The following is a 21,508-nucleotide window of genomic DNA, read 5'->3' as shown; positions in this document are numbered from 1 at the left end:
TCAAACAAGTGGTAAGTTTCTTTTGCGTTTTCGGTCTTTTTGAAGTTGGTCAAAATGTTCAAAATGGTCAAATGTTTCGGTCAAAATGCCCATTTTGCACTGGCCTTTTTAAAGCCAATATCAAGACATCACGTGCAGCTCATTAAAATCATCCCGTACCCCTTGGCTAATCACTGACAGTCAAAACGGCTGTTCAACAGCTGTGCTATGAAGTGACCATTGAAGGTTCAAGTGACCATCCGTGACTGTTTTGTCTGACAGTGAGGACACTATTGTCCACAAATAAGTTCACACATTTACTACACGCAGTGTTATTGTTGATATTTAAAGGTTTCAAAGGTGGTAAGTTTCTTTTGCGTTTTCGGTCTTTTTGAAGTTGGTCAAAATGGTCAAATTTTTCGTTCAAAATGCCCATTTTGCACTGGCCTTTTTAAAGCCAATTTCAAGACATCACGTGCAGCTCATTAAAATCATCCCGTACCCCTTGGCTAATCACTGACAGTCAAAACGGCTGTTCAACAGCTGTGCTATGAAGTGACCATTGAAGGTTCAAGTGACCATCCGTGACCGTTTTGTCTGACAGTGAGGACACTATTGTCCACAAATAAGTTCACACATTTACTACACGCAGTGTTATTGTTGATATTTAAAGGTTTCAAAGGTGGTAAGTTTCTTTTGCGTTTCAGTATATATATATATATATATATATATGTATATATATGTATATATATATGTATAATTGTATATATATATATATATATATATATATATATATATATATATATATATATATATATATATATATATATATATATATGTATAATTGTATATATATATATATATATATATAGATATATATATATATATATATATATATATATATATATATATATATATATATATATATATATATATATATACATGTATATATATACACACATACATACACACAGAGTGCTTCAAAAAAAGTTAACATTCAAATAATGTGCATATATGACGATAGTCCCATATAAGTGTTAACATTATATATATCGACTCAATATAGTGAGTGGATACCTGAGATAATGTTACCGTGTGGCAGGCGGTGCTTATCATCTAGTAAGGTGCAGCTGTATGGGAAACCTTACTGACGGTTCTCCACTGATGGTACGAAGTCGCATAATGACTGATATATATATATATATATTGTTGCGGTTCTGAGAATGTACATTTTGATTAATAAAGGTTTTGCCCCCATAGTTAGTCCACATGCAACATGTAGGCCACCTTAGAACATTAGTTATGTCATAGTATATGTGTAGAATAAGGCCATTCCCAATAGTGATACCTGCGTTATGTAAAATAAATAAGAGTAGGTCCCATTCATTTTGCGGCCCACCCTCCAATCGATCTCGTTGGGCAGCATCCAGTCTGCTCCCCATTTTTGCTATTGCCCCTCGCATTAGGATGCTCAAACCAGCCAAATGCTACGAGGTAGGCCTGGAAAGGGGGAGGAGTGCGAGGTCGGGGTGTGGCCACATCAAGCAGACGTCAAGGGCGGAGCCGGTAAGAGCCAACAACCAACCAGGGCTCGGGTGGAATGGTGTGAGGGGCGTGGTCAGAGCGCGGCTGGCAAATTCGAGAGGGTTCGCTGGGCGGCGCTATATAAACGCGCACGCAAAGCCCTACCACAGGACTCGTGAGGGAAGCCAAGCATTGGCATGATAAAGGACTCTCGTGCGGAAGAATTGATAAGGACTATTGGGAGAGGCGCTTTGTTGGAAGGACTTGAACGAAGGACTGGCTGGCGTTAAGAGTTATAAGCAAGGACTTGCTGGGAAAGCGCATTAAAGACTCGCATCAGTGGCGCATTGGAGAGGACTTCGGCGGGAAAGGCGCTTTGGATTGAACTGGATCGAGAGCGCATACAGTGCCGGTTCTGCTATTACGTACGCGGCCGAGACCGCAAGTATAACCGCCAAGCCGGTTCGTTTATTACGTACGCGGCTAAGCCGCGAAGTAACCGCCCAGCCTAGCTTACCTTTCGCCGATGATTGTCCGATCCGTGCCAACGACACGCGGGGAGCTTTCTGCCGTCCTCCCATCTTCTTCACGGCGAGTCGGGGACCCGGAAAATGAGCTGTGGACATCATCCCTGGACCATCAACCCTGACCATCTACATCCCCGTGTGAGTGTGTCTGTGTGTGCGGGCCCATTTGTCCAGGGGATAAGTTAAGACTGTTCTTAAGGCTGCACTGTGTTTGTTCTTCGCATCATTGTACAAAGTGTTAATAAACCAATCTGTTCTTCCTTTCTTCTTAATCCGACCGTATTAGTGATTTCTTCCATTGGGTAAACGTGGCACGATTACAACCGCTCAGATGGGGTTTAGTACCTGTTAACGGCCCGGATCACGGCTCGCTATCGCTCGGCGTTTCCACTAAAACCGTGGTTCGGGCGGGGTTATTTCCTTGCTTCCCGGGAGGCGTTGTTAATTCGGTATTAGGAATTCGGCCTATGACCCTACCCATCGCTGACCGGAAGGAACGTCATAGCCCCGGATCGCGTCGGCTAGATAAAAGACAAGGGGATTAATCCCCCCTTGATAAGCGGGAAGGCCGACGTTGAGATCTGCAACATTTGGTGTCAGGAGTGGGATTGGACCCAAAGTGCGCTTGACGCACTCCAAATTACGAGCGGCTGAAATTTAGTTTAAAAATCCAAATTACATCGTACCATGGATAGCCAAGATGGTCGGATGCCAGTGGGGGTAGAAGAGGAGATAGATGTGGAGTTAGAATCCATAACCCAGGACCCCCGAGAGGAATTTTTTTTTTTTTTTTTTGTATACAGAGTCGAGGCTTGTGAAAGAGCTAACATTTATCAAACAAACAAGTAAACAAAGCACATAAAAGTGGGAGCGGTCGACAAGATGGGGAGAGAAGGGGAGGAAGCACACAAACACAACATTTGAGGGCAGGGACATCGGGAGATGTGTGGGAGGCAGAGGGCCTGGGGGGGGGGCAGGATAGGTATAGGAAGGTGGGAAGCAGAGGAATGGGAAGAAGAGGAGAGCATTGAAGAGGGTGCAGCAGTAGGGGTAGCAAGGGAGGAAAATGGCGGCGCCTCACACGCGGCCGTGGCAGCTGAGCCCGCTGTGCGACCCGGGTGCAACATTGTATTGTACCTAATTCAACTAATGGCAAAGATAGACACCCAAAAGGACGAGATGAACGCTCAGGGTGAGCAATTGGGAAACCAAATTGGGGGATTAGAAAGCAAAATGGGGGGCCAAATGAAGGAAATGGGGGGCCAAATAAAGGAAATGGGGGGCCGATTGAAGGACATGGGTGGCCAAATGAAAGAAATGAAAGAGGAGTTAGTGGGGTTAGAAAACAGGATGGCCACCCAAGAGAATCAAATGAAAGGAATGAAGGACGGGTTAAAAGGGTGTGGTAACAGAATAGGTGGCCAAATAAAAAAGATGGGGAAAGACATAGACCACAGGTCGGGCGGGAAGGTCGCATTGGTACGCGACAGGGGAACGCGGGGAAAGCGAGGTTGAGCCAAGCGCAGTTGAGTGGACCGGGGTAGAAATCGCGACTCGGGGTGTGGAAAAGCCGACGGCCGCTGAATTGGAAAATTCTATTTTATGTGCACCAGCAGGCGTCGAGCTTAATAAGGAAAATAAATCATAGTCGAAATTGGGGCTGAAGAGACGGCAGACTTAGAAAATCAATCGCGGGAGGAAAAGATGGAATATGTACAAAGTCTGCATTCGCATTGTGATGTCATGCTTCCTAACCAAAATGAAAGTTTGCAGATGCGGTTAGAGGAGAAAATAATCCCGAAGGTGAGTAGGGTTGTGTATGGCGTGAAAATGTATGGCGTGAAAAGATTTTTCGCGCGCTTGGGATCCCGACGTCACCCGGGCACTTGTGGAAGGTCTGTGGTGCGCTGTGTGAAAGTGAATGGCGCGTGTGTGAGGAAAAGGTGTGCGCCGAAGCACGAGTGTGAAACAGAGTATGAAACTGAGAGTGAGAGCGAGTGCGACACAGAGTGTGAGATGGATGAAGAGAGTGTGCGAGGGTGCACACCGTGATTGGGTGTGCAATAGAGTGCACACCCGTGAGTGTTACGGAGTACGTAACGGAGGAGTGTGTGCAAGAATGTGCGCGATGGTGTGCGGTGATGATTGGGTGTGTAACAGAGTGCACACCCGTGGGAGTTAGAGGATGTAACGGGAGAGGAGTACGTGGAAGAGAAGTGTGATAATGGAGTGTGCGAGCGGCGTGAGTGCACCTGAGTGGTGTGCACCTGAGTGTGTAAGAAAAGAGAGTGCATGGAGTGTATGAGAGGCGCTAGAGCGCCGCGTTTGGCGAGAGAGGAGTGGGTGTGAAAATGCGACTCAGGCATCGACGCAGACCGGGGCAGCGTTTAGGCCGACGGATAGCCGACGCGAGCTCTCGGGGCGTGGTGCGCTTTGTGTGCTGCGGGGGCCGGCGGGGATCGTTGCCACGGCGGTCTCGCAAGGAGCGCCGTGCACGATTCGGGCCAGTCCCCGCCCTGTATGGTCTGTGCCGCGTCGTAAAGGCGAACCTCACAGTTTGAGGGGAGAAAGGCGAGGTCGGACCTTCGCCCCCTGGCGGGCGCGGTGCTCCAGCCAGGGGAGGTTGGGCCACCGTGTAGGGGACCGAAAGGCCCTGCGTAGGGATGATGCCTGGAACCTCGGCCCAAGTATGCCTCCTCCCCAGAATCGAAAATGCCGGACCAACTACTTCATCCTCTGTTGTCTTTGCACTCCATTAATTTATGTGTGTTTGTATGTCTCCATTCAACATGTTTAGGTTTATGCTAGATCATCAGGTAAATAAATGTCTCATTCAATTTTTCTAAACCAGAAGAATTTTATTATTCAAAATGTAACCATTGAGATGTTGAGGACAAGCTTTTGAAAGACATTTTACTGTGATTGTTTGCAGCTATCCAACAACTTGATGGTTTATTTCAGGAAGTTGAAAATTTATTCACAAAAATATTCTGTAAAATAATTCTGTGAAATAATTTTGCTCTTACTCAGTTTTTTCATTGTTGTCCAAGCCACATACCCTAAACTATAACTAATTTATGCAACCTAGTTGGGCTTAAAAAAAAAAATTCTTCTTTTTTTTTCATTTTTATATGCAGTTTTGATGATTTTTTTGGAGGGGGGTGGGTGGGGGTTAGGTAAGTTAAGTTAGATAAGTAAGTTAATAAGTTAGATATTAGTCTATCCACAAAGTAGGATATTTTGGTTGATAAATATTGTTTTTGGAATGTGCATTGCCGAAAGCAATCGACATATAACTACAAAAGCGCTGATGACGTTTTTCACCCGTAATTGGAAGGAACAACCAATCAGCTCTCCTCAAATTAATTATCCCCTGGTGGTTTGCAAATGGTGCATGTTTGGGAGCCTCAGCGGTGCGTATTCCTGTCTGCACTGTCGACTTGCTAATAAGTGGTTAACCGGACCAGCAGCTGATGGTGGTATGTAGCATTGGGAATTCATGCATGTGCTTCTTCTGAATGTCTGCAGCTGTAGAGGGACCTGGGTAGGGTTTAAAAGAGAAAAATTATTTCAATGCATTGTTGTTAAAAAACGTTTTCCGATTTGCTCTAATACACACGGGTTTTTATGTGATGGTGTTGGCCTAATGTTTAGGGTGGCAGGCTTGGGATCCTAAGGTCCTGAGTTTGAATCCTGTTCAGCTGTTGAATTAATTACAGGTGGGGTTGACTCAGCTTGTCATCCTTCCGAGGTTGGCGAAATGAGTACCAGGGTACTGGGTCCTCTCTCAAGGAGGTTGGTGGCAGGATTTGCACTCCGGCCACCGTAAAAACACCTCTTTCCGTCGGACAAAAAGTGGTGTGTGTCGGGATGGTGCCGAGGAGTCGTCCAAGGACGCAGCGACGTGCTGATCCAGCGTACGCTCCCATATATATATACACACACACACACACACACACACACACACACACACACACACACACACACACACACACACACACACACACACACACGTGTGTGTGTGTGTGTGTGTGTGTGTGTGTGTGTGATGGTTGTTTTTTTAACATGTTTTTCTTTTTAAAGAAAATAACATCAAATGTGATAATAATTAATAGTATAGGATCCAGAGGAGGTGCATTGCTTTTACTTGTAATAAAGACAAATTTACAAATTGCTTCAGGATTATAGTTAAAAATTTGAAACAGGAGCATTTTGATGCCCCCTCAAGGTGAGAGAATGTCTCCAAGCAGAAAGCTGAGACGATGGAGAGTTGATTTGCACAGTGTCGGTTGGTGATCTTTGTAAAGGCAAAAATAGTACGTTGTGCTCCTGGCATGAGACTCGCCTGCTTGTGACCTTGGCTTTCTTTAAAAACAGGTCGTTGGTGCCACGGGTGGTCTGGGGAAAAGTTGTAGATTTAATTTCTACTTTAATTATAAACATTTCCCACTAATTTTGGAAGCACTATTTTTTTAAATTGAGTTTTGGTCCATTAAAATAAATGTTTCTGGAAAAGTTTTTCCTTGCACATGAATGGAGTATTTGACAGCTTTTAATCATCAAATTCAATCTTATTCTCAGCAATGCAGTTGGTAACGTTCTCCGTCTGCATATATGCCAGAATAAAAGTTTTCCCTTTGAACTGTTTCTGATGTAGTGAATTTATAATGTCTTCCTGCTACTGATGAAACATTTTTATTTTTTGTTGTTTTACAAATTAATATTTAAGCATGTTTGAACACATTTACACACACGTAAACTACTTGTGTGTGCACATGTACACATTTAAACTATATGTCCACAATGTAAACCACGCACATGACTGTACTCACACGTAAGCCATGCGCACGCATGTACACACTCGTAAACCACATACATGGAAGCCGCATGTACTCACGCACACACACACACATATACACACACACTCGTAAACCACGCGTACACAATGTGAGTTTAAGATAGTTTACGTGTCACCACACGGGGGTTGGTGCTTTGTTAATTAGCTAGGGTCTAAGTTAGTGTCCCCAGTCTGTGAATTCCCCTTGTAATTTTTTTCCCAATGTTTTTGTAACAGGCTGGCCATAAAAAAACGAGTGCTCCATTAAACCATAACAACTAACATAATGCCGGCAGAGACCCGAACATTTGTCGATCGACAATTAACCCTGCCACACCAACCGGCTAAGGAAAAGGGCCTCACCCAATCGAGGCAGAGAATCGGTAGGTGGTCAAGAGGGCCGTGAGGCCCCACCACCGAAATGCATGATTGGTCGAGCCCGACCATGGAGCGATTGAGTGGAACTCGGTGATTAGTCGGGTTGACGTCATCGAGAGACTTCAAGAACGGAGGAGGAAGAATCTCTCTCTCTCTCTCTCTCGTGCTATCTTCGGGGCGGGAGGTCGCGTTTCTTGCGTGCGCTTGGGGATAACTGTTCGGAGCCCAGAGGACCTTGCAGCGTTGGAGCCAGGGGTGTTGTTTGACTTGGTGCTCTTCGAGGGAGCTAAGGACCGTGTGTGCTGGCCGGCCCGGGATTGAGTGGAAGACGTTTGGCTGCCTGCTGCACTGCTGGGTGTGCTGTCGCGATTGACCGGCGCCATTATTTGGGCGCTTTGATGCATGGTCATCTTGTCGACCGACCCCACCATAGTGCTCGTTGAGACCAGAGCTGAGTGCCAGCAAATAAAAAGGGAGATTTTCTTTTATTTTCTTTAATCATTCCCCTGTCTGTTTACGTGTCTGAGTGGAGACATCTTAAGTTAGGATATTAGTTTTTAACTCACCGTTAATTTTTGGTTCTTTGATTTACTTCATAAAATTCCTTATTTGTACATTTCATTTGTTGTGTTGAGTTTCTGTGTTTGTGGGTTCGAGGAATACATCTTTATGGCTTTCGTCCGGGCAGGTAAGCATTTTGGTTCGTCTTGAACGTGCCAAAAGGTACCGCCAATTTTCGGCTTGACCGCCTCAGAGTAAGACTGATTGGCTATCCGTCATCCTGCTATGTTAATCGTGGGTGACAGGACAATATTTTAATTTTTAGTCCAATGGGGAACTATAGGTTTGCTCTCTGTCTGTCTGTCCATCTGTCCCACCTGTGGTTTTTCATAGTTTTTTCCAATACCCTCTAACATATTCAACTGAAACTTGCTACATGGCTTTATTATGATAAGTTACATAACAAGTTCGAGTTTCAGGGCGTTTCATCATTTTTTTCAAAGTTATGCCCTTTTTGGACTTGAAAAATATCACATCGGTAGAGGACATGTATTGCAAAGCAATTCTCACTCTTGTTACTATACAGTAGATATACAAATCCTAGACCTGTGGAAGAGTGAGGAGACAGAGGGTAGAAGGCAATACACTGTCGGTGGGGTATTGGGGCAACACATGGGCATAAGTGAGTGAACAAATGGGAGCAAGAGAAATATAAGGGAAGGGACACAGCGACCTCTAACATTGTTTTCCTTTTGGTTTGTTTCCCCAGCATGTGTTGGGGTCAGGACAGCCCTGCCGCTGCCTCTCTATACACGAGTACCTGAGCATGGATCTCCTACAGGAAATGAAGGTGCCTATCCCGAAATACCAGGTGGCCTCGTCACCCCAAGAGGCATATGATGCAGCGAAAGGCTTGGGTCAGTGCTCTCCATGTCAGAAACAAATGAAATGCTGAATGCCATAGTCCATGGCCTAGTCTGGCTGAGCATGTTTTCCTAACCCTACCAATGTGACCACCTTGGCTCCTCTTCTTTATTGATGCTGTTGTTTGGTGCCACATTAATGTAGGAGTCTTTTAGTTTTCTCTAGATCTGCACATGGTCCGATAAACAAATTTTATTGGTTTTTGACATTGTTCCTTTTCTTGCTTAGCTGATTATGCATACTTCTCAACATCTCTTGATCATTAAGCTTTTTCAAAACAAGAACGTGTACGTGTATGTTCCTTTGTTCCTGAGCAGGAAATAAATGCTGAATGATCATATTAGCAAGTGCTGTTTTGAAGTATGCTTCATAATTGCTGTGGCATTCATCATGTGTGCTATGGCATTCATCATGTGTGCTGTGGCATTCATCATGTGTGCTCTGGCATTGCATCATGTGTGCTGTAGCGTTCCATCATGCGTGCTGTGGAATTCATCATGTGTGCTCTGGCATTGCATCATGTGTGCTGTGGCGTTCCATCATGTGTGCTGTGGCATTCATCATGTGCGCTCTGGCATTGCATCGTATGTGCTGTGGCGTTCCATCATGTGTGCTGTGGCATTCATGTGTGCTGTGGCATTCCATCATGTGTGCTGTGGCATTCCATCATGTGTGCTGTGGCATTCCATCATGTGTGCTGTGGCATTCATCATGTGTGCTGTGGCATTCATCATGTGTGCTCTGGCATTGCATCATGTGTGCTGTGGCATTCCATCATGTGTGCTGCAGCGTTCCATCATGTGTGCTGTGGAGTTCATCATGTGTGCTCTGGCATTGCATCATGTGTGCTGTGGCGTTCCATCATGTGTGCTGTGGCATCCATCATATGTGCTCTGGCATTGCATCATGTGTGCTGTGGCGTTCCATAATGTGTGCTGTGGCATTCATCATGTGTGCTCTGACATTGCATCATGTGTGCTCTGGCATTCATCATGTGTGCTGTGGCGTTCCATCATATGTGCTGTGGCGTTCCATCATGTGTGCTGTGGCATTCATCATGTGTGCTGTGGCATTCATCATGTGTGCTCTGGCATTGCATCATGTGTGCTGTGGCATTCCATCATGTGTGCTGTGGCATTCATCATGTGTGCTCTGGCATTGCATCATGTGTGCTGTGGCATTCATCATGTGTGCTGTGGCATTCATCATGTGTGCTGTGGCATTCATCATGTGTGCTGTGGCGTTCCATCATGTGTGCTGTGGCGTTCCATCATGTGTGCTGTGGCGTTCCATCATGTGTGCTCTGGCCTTCCATCATGTGTGCTCTGGCCTTCCATCATGTGTGCTGTTGCCTTCCATCATGAGTGCTGTTGCCTTCCATCATGTGTGCTGTGGCGTTTAAAAGATATGATATTAAACAAGTTACTCAACGAATTTAGGAAAGCCAGGCATCATATGCCAGTAGACAGGAATGGCTGCATCACAGCCCATAAAACCCTATGAGTCTGGAGAAAGAAATGACCATGGAGAACGACTCGTTAGACCTGTTCCCTGCCTTCAAATTATGAATCTGAATCTTTTTTTCAAAAGAAAGAATATTCACTTCTATAACTTGGTACAATAATGATGGCAGAACAAGGAAGGAAATGGATCACATTTTAGGTTATTTTTAGGTCCGGTTCTCAGAGATGAGTTTATAAAATTGGTCATGATGTCCAGATGCCTGTCTGTCTGATTGTCCGTCCGTTAACCTTTGCTATTTTTGGTACTCCTCCCTTATCACCTGGCTGATTTTTCTGAAACTTGACATATGAATACAAGACAGTAGCCTGCACAATCGCTCAGGCTTCGATTTTTCGATTTCGGATCATTGGGGTTCCAGGGGGGAGGAGGGTTATCCCCCCCAAACTTTGGATCCATACTCGTCCCTTATTTACCAACCGATTGCTCTGATACCCGATACAGCCCTTCTAATCAATGGCCCGCACAATCATTTAGGCTTCAAGTTTTATTCTTTTAGATCATGGGGGCTGCCAGGGAGTAGGGGAGTTACCCGCTGAAACTTAGGATCCCTGGTTGTCTCTTATTTACCAACCAATAGCTCTGAAACCTGATACAGCCCTTCTACTCTATGGTCCACAAGATCACTTGGTTTTAGATTTTTCGATTTTGGATCGGGTGGGGTGGGGGTGGGGGGGGGGGTTATTGTGGGGAGGGGGCTCCCAGGGGAAGTCCTCCCAACTGAGCAGGGGTCTGAACTACAACCTCAAGAGATTGCCATCAGCTCACTCGGGCTAATTATTGTTAATGGACTGTAGTTTCAATACAAGTGTGTATAGAAGTACTGAGTTCAGCTGTACAGATTTACAGTAAAATGAAGGACAAACCAACCGACTCTAACTGGATTGAAAATACATTTACTTCATGCAGCTGTATGAATCAAATTGGCGCCCCCTTAGATGAACTTTTCTAGAGCATTACTTGGTTCCTCCTAAGAACACAAGGGTAGTACAGCATGCACACAATATTTTTTTGAATGTCCCTTATTTTGTATCGTCTGGCATTTTCTACAAGCCAATGAATGTTACTTATTTTCTATAGTTTGCCTCATGGCACATGCCCTATAAAGAAAGTGGCCATCACAGCGATGGATGAAAAATTCATGGAGACATCCCATACATGAATTAAATCACACTAAATAAAAAGCAACCTATCTCCCGTGGTCTATAATGGGGTCCCGCATACTGTGAACGATCTTTCCCATTGCTCGTCATGAAATACGGTATCAATCCAATCCTGACCAAAGGAAAACTTTTGCCGCTGTTCTTTTTGTGCCTTTTTCATTCTCTTGGCACACAACTTCGTTCTATATTGATTACTACCGGAGTCAAAATTTTTCTACGTCCAACTTTTTAGGGTTCGCCCCTATGAGCCAAGCAAACACTATGGCACTCAGGTGGAATTTGTTTTGAAAGCCGTTTTTAGACCTGTGGAAGAGTGTATTGTAGTATTGGCTTGTATATGCCAAGTTTGTATATTCTTGGAATATACCAAGATGTATTGTATATTCCAAGATGTATTGGCCGATGTATATTCCAAGTTTCAGCTGGCTTCAATGATAGCCTTTGATATATGAGCACCAACACATTTCGGAAGGACGGACAGTCTGACACCAACGTTGATTTTAGGGTTTTTATGCCTCCGTTGACGTAGTCGCCGGAGGCATTATGTTTTTAGGTTGTCCGTCCATCCGTGATAGGTTTTCGTTGTCACGATAACTTGAGAACGGCTGAAGGGATCTTAGTCAAACTTGGTGCAGGTATGTATAATGAGGTAAAGATAATTGATTAGATTTTGGGAGGCATATCGGTTGACATCGCGACGTCGAAGAGTGCTGCTCTTTAAAAATAAACAAGATTTCCAGGCTGTTTTCATCAGGGGGTTTATTTGGGGGAGATGGCAAAGTGATGAAATGGTGTTTAAACTGATCAGGTTTGCTGGTTTATCAATATTACAAAAAGGCAGATTGAATTTTGTAATGGCATAAGCATCATGCAATACTCATCTAACATAACTTTTGTATTTGCTGATCTTGAAGAGCAAACATGGACAATGCACTGTTATGCGCCTTTTCAGACAATGCCATATTGAAGAGTTTCCCTTCATTTGCAAACTTGGTAGAAGTACAATCAATTGTTTTGTTCGTGAAGAATTGCAATTTGCACCTGCTTAGCATCTACTCAACTTAGCACCACTTAGCAGTTATATGGACAGTTGCTTGGACTTCATGGTAAAGTTTCTGCTCTGCCATGCACTGTCAACTGTGGGACCTAACATAGAAAGGTGTGTTTCTTTCGAAATCACGTCCAATCAATTGAATTGGTGACAGGTGAACCCAAATCAAGTTGTTGAGACGTCTCATGGGTGATCAAAGGATGCACCTCAGCTCAATTTGGAGTGTCATGGCAAAGAGGTTAAATAATTATTGACTCGAGACATTTCAGATTTTCATTTTTGAATTATTTCGTAAAATATATATATTTTTAAAATTCCACTTTGACATTATTTTGGGTATTCGCAAAAAGGTTAGCCAAAATCTCGATTGAATCCATTTTAAATTCAGGCTGTCACACAACAAAATGTGAAAAAAGTCAAGGGGTATGAATAGTTTTTGAATTTTTTTTTTAATGCGAATATGGTTGCCTAATTGTTGTAACATGCAAATAGCTAACATTTCAACAAAATTGGAACGTTTAGATCTTTATCAACAGAGAAGACACAACAAATCCTTGACAGATAATGGCTTTATGATAATGTTTGCGTTAGTAAAGAGAAGGTTGGTCTTTTCTGAGCAAATAACCAGTCCAGGCTTGTGCCAAGTAAGGTGTACCTTGTCTGTCTGGAATGCGCAAGCAAGTTGGAGTGACCTTGTGTTTGCAATCGTACTGGGTGTGTCTGACTGGTGCATGCATTGTTGATTCCCATGCATGTAATGCCTGTTTTGTGGTTTCTTGGGTTCAGATGTTATGTGAGACTAGAGGCAAGTGTATACATTTCAAAGCAGTCAATAATGCATGATAAAATTGGATGAATCTGATTAAACCCCTCCATAGCTGGCTGGCTAAACATCCGATGCATTTTCTTTGGTTAGCCGCTGGGGTGCCTGAACCTCAAAATCGGTTACATCCGCTCTTGGGAAGCTCAAATCTCCTTTGTGTTGGCATTTTACTCAGAACCAAGTCCTTCCTCTGCCATTCTCAGCATATAATGGAACTAGGAAGATAACCCGTCCCAAGTGATGGGAAAAGCAAGCAAAAATACCCCCCTCCTCTCTCTCACTCCCCTCTCCCTCCCCCACTCACTCTCTCTCCACTCCCCTGTCTCCCCCACTCTCCTGTCTCCCCCACTCCCCTGTCTCCCCCACTCCCCTGTCTCCCCCACTCCCCTGTCTCCCCCACTCCCCTGTCTCCCCCACTCTCCTGTCTCCCCCACTCTCCTGTCTCCCCCACTCTCCTGTCTCCCCCACTCTCCTGTCTCCCACACTCTCCTGTCTCCCACACTCTCCTGTCTCCCACACTCTCCTGTCTCCCCCACTCTCCTTTCTCCCCCCCACTCTCCTGTCTCCCCCTCCCCAATCTCCTGTCTCCCCCCCCCCCCCCCACTCTCCTGTCTCCCCCCCACTCTCCTGTCTTCCCCCCACTCTCCTGTCTCCCCCCCACTCTCCTGTCTCCCCCCCACTCTCCTGTCTCCCCCCCCCCACTCTCCTCTCTCCCCCCCCCCACTCTCCTGTCTCCCCTCCCCACTCTCCTGTCACCCCCCCCCCACTCTCCTGTCACCCCCCCCCCACTCTCCTGTCTCTCCCCCACTCTCCTGTCTCTCCCCCACTCTCCTGTCTCTCCCACAGTCCCACACTCTCCTGTCTCTCCCCCACTCCCCTGTCTCTCCCCCACTCCCCTGTCTCTCCCCCACTCTTCTGTCTCTCCCCCACTCTTCTGTCTCTCCCCCACTCTCCTGTCTCTCCCCCACTCTCCTGTCTCTCCCCCACTCTCCTGTCTCTCCCCCACTCTCCTGTTTCTCCCCCACTCTCCTGTCTCTCGCCCACTCTCCTGTCTCTCCCCCACTCTCCTGTCTCTCCCCCACTCTCCTGTCTCTCCCCCACTCTCCTGTCTCTCCCCCACTCTCCTGTCTCTCCCCCACTCCCCTCACATCTCGCTCCCTTCCCCACTCCTCTGTCTTTCCCTCACTCCCCTGTCTCTCCCCCACTCACCTGTCTCTCCCCCACTCACCTGTCTCTCCCCCACTCACCTGTCTCTCCCCCACTCACCTGTCTCTCCCCCACTCACCTGTCTCTCCCCCACTCACCTGTCTCTCCCCCACTCACCTGTCTCTCCCCCACTCACCTGTCTCTCCCCCACTCACCTGTCTCTCCCCTACTCACCTGTCTCTCCCCTACTCACCTGTCTCTCCCCTACTCACCTGTCTCTCCCCTACTCACCTGTCTCTCCCCTACTCACCTGTCTCTCCCCTACTCACCTGTCTCTCCCTTACTCACCTGTCTCTCCCCTGCTTACCTGTCTCTCCCCTGCTTACCTGTCTCTCCCCTGCTTACCTGTCTCTCCCCTGCTTACCTGTCTCTCCCCTACTCACCTGTCTCTCCCCTACTCACCTGTCTCTCCCCTACTCACCTGTCTCTCCCCTACTCACCTGTCTCTCCCCTACTCACCTGTCTCTCCCCTACTCACCTGTCTCTCCCCTACTCACCTGTCTCTCCCCTACTCACCTGTCTCTCCCCTACTCACCTGTCTCTCCCCTACTCACCTGTCTCTTCCCTACTCACCTGTCTCTCCCTTACTCACCTTTCTCTCCCCTACTCACCTGTCTCTCCCCGACTCACCTGTCTCTCCCTACTCGCCTGTCTCTCCCCTACTCACCTGTCTCTCCCCTACTCACCTGTCTCTCCCCTACTCACCTGTCTCTCCCCCGCTCCCTCTCTCCCTCCTCTCCTTTCCCTCCTCTCACATCCTGCTTCCTTCCCCACTCTCTACGCCCGCGTGTCTCTACCTGCCCATCCATGCTCTATCCTTTTAAAACGGATTTAATTTCCTTTTCAGTTTTTTTTCACTTTCGCTATTCAGTTGTATCCTATATTTGATATCTGATGTGCCATACTCATTACAGAGCGTCTGTGCCACTAAAGCAGCTTCCTGAGCAATGGTTATACTGGGTGATTTGCCATTGCCTTCCCAGCAGTATTTCGGGCAGGAATTTGTAATTTGGCCAGGGTGCCGGCGATAGCTCCCTACTCTTCGTGTCGGACACCGTGGGGATCTTTAACGTCCACCAATGAATGTCAGAATATGTGACGCCCAGTTTAACATCCATCAGAGGGATGGCACACATTGATGATTTACTCGGTCTGTGAAACACTGAGATGATAGTTTATAGCTGGGTCAGGATTCAAACCCAGACTAGATAGTTTCGAGAAGTGTGCCTGCAGTCGTGGCCAAAAATATTGGCGCCTTTGCACTTTTTTCAAATAACTCACAATTTTCTCTAAAAATAAGTTGAAATTGACAAAAGTATTTGGTCTCCACAATTCTTTATTTCACTGTTAATATTACAGAACCTTTGTTTTTGATTCAGAACTTAATATATCCTTTTAAATCAGAAAAAAAATAAATGGCGTTGACAAAATTATTGACACCCGAGAACTAATATTTGATAGCACAGCCTTTGGACAAAATAACTGCAGTCAAGCGCTTCCCATAGCCATGAATGAGGTTCCGACACCTCTCTAATGGCAGTTTCGCCCACTATTCTTGTGTAAAATGCTCCAGTTCTCCCAGATTTGAAGGGTGCCTTCTCCCAACTGCTGTTTTCAGATCTCCCCACAGGTGTTCAATGGGATTTAGATCTGAACTCATTGCTGGCCACTTCAGAACAGTCCAGCGGTTTGTCTTGAACCATTCCTGCATTCTTTTTTAAGTGTATTTGGGTCATTGTCCTGCTGCAAGACCCATGACCTTCGACGGAAACCCAGCTTTCTGACACTGGGTTGAACATTGCGCTCCAGAATGCTTTGGTAATCTCCTGATTTCATGATGCCATGCACACATTCAAGGCACCCAGTGCCAGAGGCAGCACAGCAACCCTGAAACATCACTGAACCTCATCCATCTTTGACTGTAGGGAAGGTGTTATTTTCTTTGAAGGCTTCATTTTGTTTTCTGTAAACATAGTAGAGATGATGTGCTTTACCAAAAAGCTCTAATTTGGTCTCATCTGTCCACAGGACATTCTCCCAGAAGGATTTTGGCTTGCTCAGGTGTGTTTTGGAAAATTCCAGTCGGGCTTTCTTATGTCTCTCTCTCTCTCAGCAGTGGGGTCCTCCTACCATAGAACCAACCCCCCTTCATTGAGTTGGTGACGGATGGTGCGAGTTTAAACTGTCGTACCTTGTGTCTGAAGGTCAGCTTGAATATGTTTGGCAGTTGATTGAGGTGCTTTCTCCACCATTTGAACAATCCTTCGCTGCAATCTTCGATCAGGTTTTCTCTTGTGGCCACGTCCAGGGAGGTTGGCTACAGTGCCATGGGCCTTAAACTTCTTGATAACATTGCGTACGGTGGACAGAGGAACATCAAGGTCTTTGGAGATGGACTTTTGTAGCCTTGAGATTGTCCATGCTTGGCTACAATCTTGTGTCTGACCTCCTCAGACAATTCCCTGGTTTTCTTTCTTTTCTCCATGTTAATTGCGGTACACACAGTGACACAAAACAGCAGAATGACTCCTTTTCTCCATTCAAACTGGTTGAATGAGTGATTTTTATATTGCAGGCACCTGCTACTCACCACAGGTGAGTTCAATCCCAAAGTAAAAGAGAACCACCTGCTTGAAATCCAATTATTTCTAACAACTTCTAAAAGGTGCCAATAATATTGCCCGGGCCATTTTAGGATATCTGTGTGGAATAAGCTAAGATTTAGTAATTTTTTCAGCTTTTTTTGTTTTGTTCGACTGCAAACCAGAGAAATACATATGTGGATACCAAAATATTTTTTACTTTCAACAATTTTCTGGAAGAAATGGTGCATTATTTGAAAAAAGTGCAAGGGTGCCAACATTTATGGCCAAGGCAGTACCTCAGAGGTCATCCTGTCTGACGAGGTCATCCCTTAATGGACTGTTAATCATCAAACTGTGATTTCATGTTGTACCCGTATGAATTACTATTCGTTAAAAATGTATAATAAAAGTAGAATCGGAATCCAAAAAGATCATGACTGATGTCTCGAGATGGTGCAAAAATATAATCATCCATCCAAAAAGTGAAAAATGAATTTTGGAGCCATTTTACCCCATGTCCCACAGAGCGTATTATTTAGTTATTTAATTTTTTTAATCGCCCCCCCCTTGATGCCATGGAATCGAAGTTGATTTTCGTCATTGCCATCTACATCTCAGCGTCTGCTTCTTGTTCGTCGCAGGCAGGTTGGTGGCCCTGCCGTTTTTATGTCGCCGGAGGAATTATGCTTTTGAGTTGTCCTTCTGGTTGTGCATGTGTCCGTAGCAGGTTTTCATATCACAAGAACCTGTGAACCACTGAAGAGGTTTTGATCAAACATGGTACAAGTATTTACTGTGATGCAAAGATGAACTCATTTTATTTTGGGATCAACAGATCAAAGGTCATGTGCCCTTTAGTTGGAAATCTTTGTAACCACAATAACGTGTGCACAACAGAAGGGATTTCAACCATACTTGACACAAGTATGGACTGCGATAGAAACATTCTGATTCAATTAATTTAACTATTTAACTTATTAATAATTTAACTTTAACTTAAGATTAACTGATTAACCATTCACACATTTGTGTCAAATTCAATTTTTTAGTTTTACCATCAATATTCTGCCCAGGTAATCTTCTCCTACCCTCTTGTCTCTCCAGTCAACTCCTGCCCTTCCATGTTACTTATCTTATGACCCTCAGCAAATTAGAACTTTATTCTGATCTTCATTTTTCCTCTTCTTTTTCTTCTTTGTGGAAATGCTTTCATATTCAATACCAGACTATTCCCTCCAGATATTTTTGAAATTGTAAAGATGATAAATACAATTCTTACTCACCAGCAAATTTGAACTTTATTCTGATCTTCATTTTTCATTCTTCTTCTTCTCTTCTCTTCTTTTTCTTCTTCTCTGTGGAAATGCTTTCATATTCAATACCAGACTATTCCCTCCAGGCCTTTTTGAATTTATAAAGGTGATAAATACAATTCTTACTCACCAGTTATTAAGTGAATTGAAGTACAGTTGGAATAAAAGTTTACTGGTGAAAATTTGGCTTCAATTACATAAAAACCCCAGCCACTCAGAAATTGCGATAAAACGATCTAAGAGCAATATCGAGAAAACTAAATAACTCGCAAATAGTACGTAATAATATGTCCGAGGCCTCAGAGGCAAACTCCTCAAGAAAGACCTGGAATGTCTACGACTAAAGAAAAACACCTCCAGCGAGCTCAAGTACTTGTGAAAATTTCAAGTGAGAAAGGAATATCAACAGCAAGGTCGCGTAAGAGCCGTCCCACAGAAAATGGTACTCTGCTGGATAAAACTCCAACTCGGCAGGAAATAAAATGGAGTTCATTAGAAGGCTGCATATGTGTCCTTGTCATATCCAAATTGCCTTTATACTCCCTCCTTTAAAGTTGCGTCATTCTTCTTTGAAGTAGCTTGGTCAATAAATAAAAGGAAATTGCCTTTTCCCCCTCCCAAAAGTAAGTCAAGGAGTGGATAACGCACCCTGAAAGAAAAACTGATGGGAAGTGAACAATCCACGGTAAAACAGAGCTGCATTCATTTTGGAATGTGGTAGCAGGTGTTACAAGACGCTACATCTTAAAGTATGCGCTCTTTGCACCTTATGGTCTCCCATTATTACTCCACCACCAAAGGTGGATGTTGGAATAAAAGCCTCGTTGTTTTCACCCCTGTCTGTTTGTTTGTGTGTTTGTGAACAAGATATCTCAAAAAGTTGTGAACGCATTCTGACGAAATTTGGTGGATAGGTTAGGTGTTTGACAAGGAGGAATTGATTCAATTTTGGTGAAGATCCGAATATGGATCTGGATACGAGAATTTTCAAAATTCTAAGTGATTCCTCACCATTGTGCGATAGAGCCAAAAACGACATATAGGACAATATAATTTCAAAAAGTTGTAGATGGATTATAACAAAATTAGGTGGATGAGTTTGTTATTCCTGTTCAGGCTGGAGTTCCCCAAGGCAGTGTTCTGGCCCCTGTGCTTTTTCTGGTCTTCATCAATGATCTCTCTGACTCTCTTGAAAATCCTCTGTATCTCTTTGCTGATGACTCCATCAGATGACTCCATCTCTGTCGCTCCATTCTTCATCCCTCAGATCGGCAGTCTCCAGCCTCCTCACTCTCTGCAGACCTGGACAAAATCACAGACTGGGCAAACAAGTGGAACATGTCTTTCAATCCTGACAAATCTCACACTCTTACGATGTCTCTCCGAAAAGACCGACTGGACAACCCTCCCATCCACTTTCTGAATAATCCTCTCCAAGAAGTTCTGTCACTCAAGTTTTTGGGTCTCACTATCTGCCATGATCTTTCCTGGGAAAACCACATTTCAAATCTGGCCTCCAAAGCCAGTCGCCGACTGGGCATCCTCCATCATGCGAAGTCCTTCCTTGGCACACCTGAGCTCCTCACCACATACAAGGCTTTCATCCGCAGCTCAATGGAATACTGCTCTCCCCTCTGGGCTGGTGCACCTGCCTCACACCTAGCTCGTCTTCACGCTGTTGAAACCAAAGCGTTCAGAATCATTGGAATCTCCCGCGATGAAGCTAACTTCAAGGGCCTCTCACTCACTCACCGCAGGCAGGTTGGTGGTCTTTCAGTCTTCTACCGACTCCTCTCAGGCCTTGCCCCCCCAGCTCTCTCTGGGCTCTGTCACCCAAATATTCCTACAGGTCGCACAAGATCTGCCTGCAACCCTCTTATGGTTAAACTGCCAAAATCAAGACTCTCTGCTCTCCTTCACTCCTTCATTCCTCTTTTGTCCCACCTCTGGAACAAACTCCCTCACTCTCTTCAATCCCACTCCACCCTCCAGGTCTTTAAAACAGCTGTTCACCACCATCTCTTATCTTCCCCCATCCAAAACCTTGATCTTTTCTACCCCCGCTAATTTCACCCCAATCCACTTTTTTGAAATACCAAACTTCTGTCCTGGAAGTCCTTGGTATCCTTGTGTTTTATACTTCTCCCACCCCCCCCCCCCCTTCCCACGCCTCCTCCCCCCAAGTCCTCTCCCTCCCACATACCTCCCTGCTCTCAAATGTTGTGTTTGTGTGCTTCCCCTTCTCTCCCCATCTTGTTATATATTTTGTTTGTCTGGTTGATTTGTTTGTGAAGCAAATGTTAGCTCTTTCACGAGCCTCGATTCAGTATACAAAAAAAAAGAAAAAGAAAAAAAGGTCACAAAAACAAGCCGATAAAATTTTGGTTCAGGTCGGAATCTAGCGGAGGTATGCTCTTTACCGAGTGCTGTTCTAGTTAACTCTGAGCTGAGTCTCTGATCCCTCAACCCCCTTTTTCTCTTGCAACTCTTCTCTATGTTGTTTTTCATCCGTGCATGATTGTACAACCATTTCCCCTTTGCTCCACTTTGTCTGATCCTTTGCCCTCAGTTTTGCTCTTCCAAGAGTCTTGACACATGAAGAGAGGTCAGTTTATTTGCAGACTGCTGTTGATTTTGCAGTTAAAGTATGTCTGTGAAGTTAGTTTTCTCCAAAATAAAGTACGCTTCTTTCTGGTTTTGTGATCCTTCTCTAAGGTACGTTTTAATGACGACGTATCAAGATGGAGACTATTGGAAAGTTGACAATCCTCCATTTGCAGCCATGCTGTAGCTTTTCATTCCATAATTAGTAACGCTGCTTTAATGAATTATTTGTCATTTTGGAGTCATTTTGATCAGTATAATGGTCTGCATAATTATTTTGGAAAACTAACTTTTATTCCTGCTTTTTTTTTGTTTGGCTTTGTTTATTTATCGTGTACACAGCTCGGGTTTTTTTTTTTTTTTGGTTGTGGCGGGGAAGGTGGAAGGTGTGTGCGAGGCGTTATTTCGATCTATTTTTGGTACTTAAATGTTCAAATTGCCATGGAAACCAAGGCTTTCAAGATGATTGGAATCTCTTGTGATGAAGCTGAGTCTATGGGCCCATCACTTTGCCATCACCGACAGGACGGTGGTCTCTCTTGTCTTCTTCCACCTCATTTCTGGTCTTGCAC

The 21,508-nt window shown here is 44.8% G+C and overlaps 1 protein-coding gene across 2 annotated transcripts in view; it reads left to right on the top strand.

Annotated features, from left to right (window-relative positions):
• The window catches only part of SUCLA2 (succinate-CoA ligase ADP-forming subunit beta), a 70,226-nt gene that overhangs the window by 14,272 nt on the left and 34,446 nt on the right, over positions 1-21,508 (top strand). For both annotated transcript variants that reach the window (XM_078784438.1, XM_078784437.1), the window contains exon 2: positions 8,516-8,663. In XM_078784438.1, coding sequence (XP_078640564.1) covers positions 8,516-8,663 — 148 coding nt within the window. The remainder of the gene's footprint in view (positions 1-8,515; positions 8,664-21,508) is intronic.

Source organism: Myxine glutinosa, chromosome 9 (genome assembly GCF_964187855.1).
Source record: "Myxine glutinosa chromosome 9, kmMyxGlut1.1, whole genome shotgun sequence".
In the NCBI taxonomy this organism is placed as follows: domain Eukaryota; kingdom Metazoa; phylum Chordata; class Myxini; order Myxiniformes; family Myxinidae; genus Myxine; species Myxine glutinosa.
The sequence above is the reverse complement of the archived record's forward strand: the minus strand, read 5'-3'. Positions and strand labels throughout refer to the sequence as shown.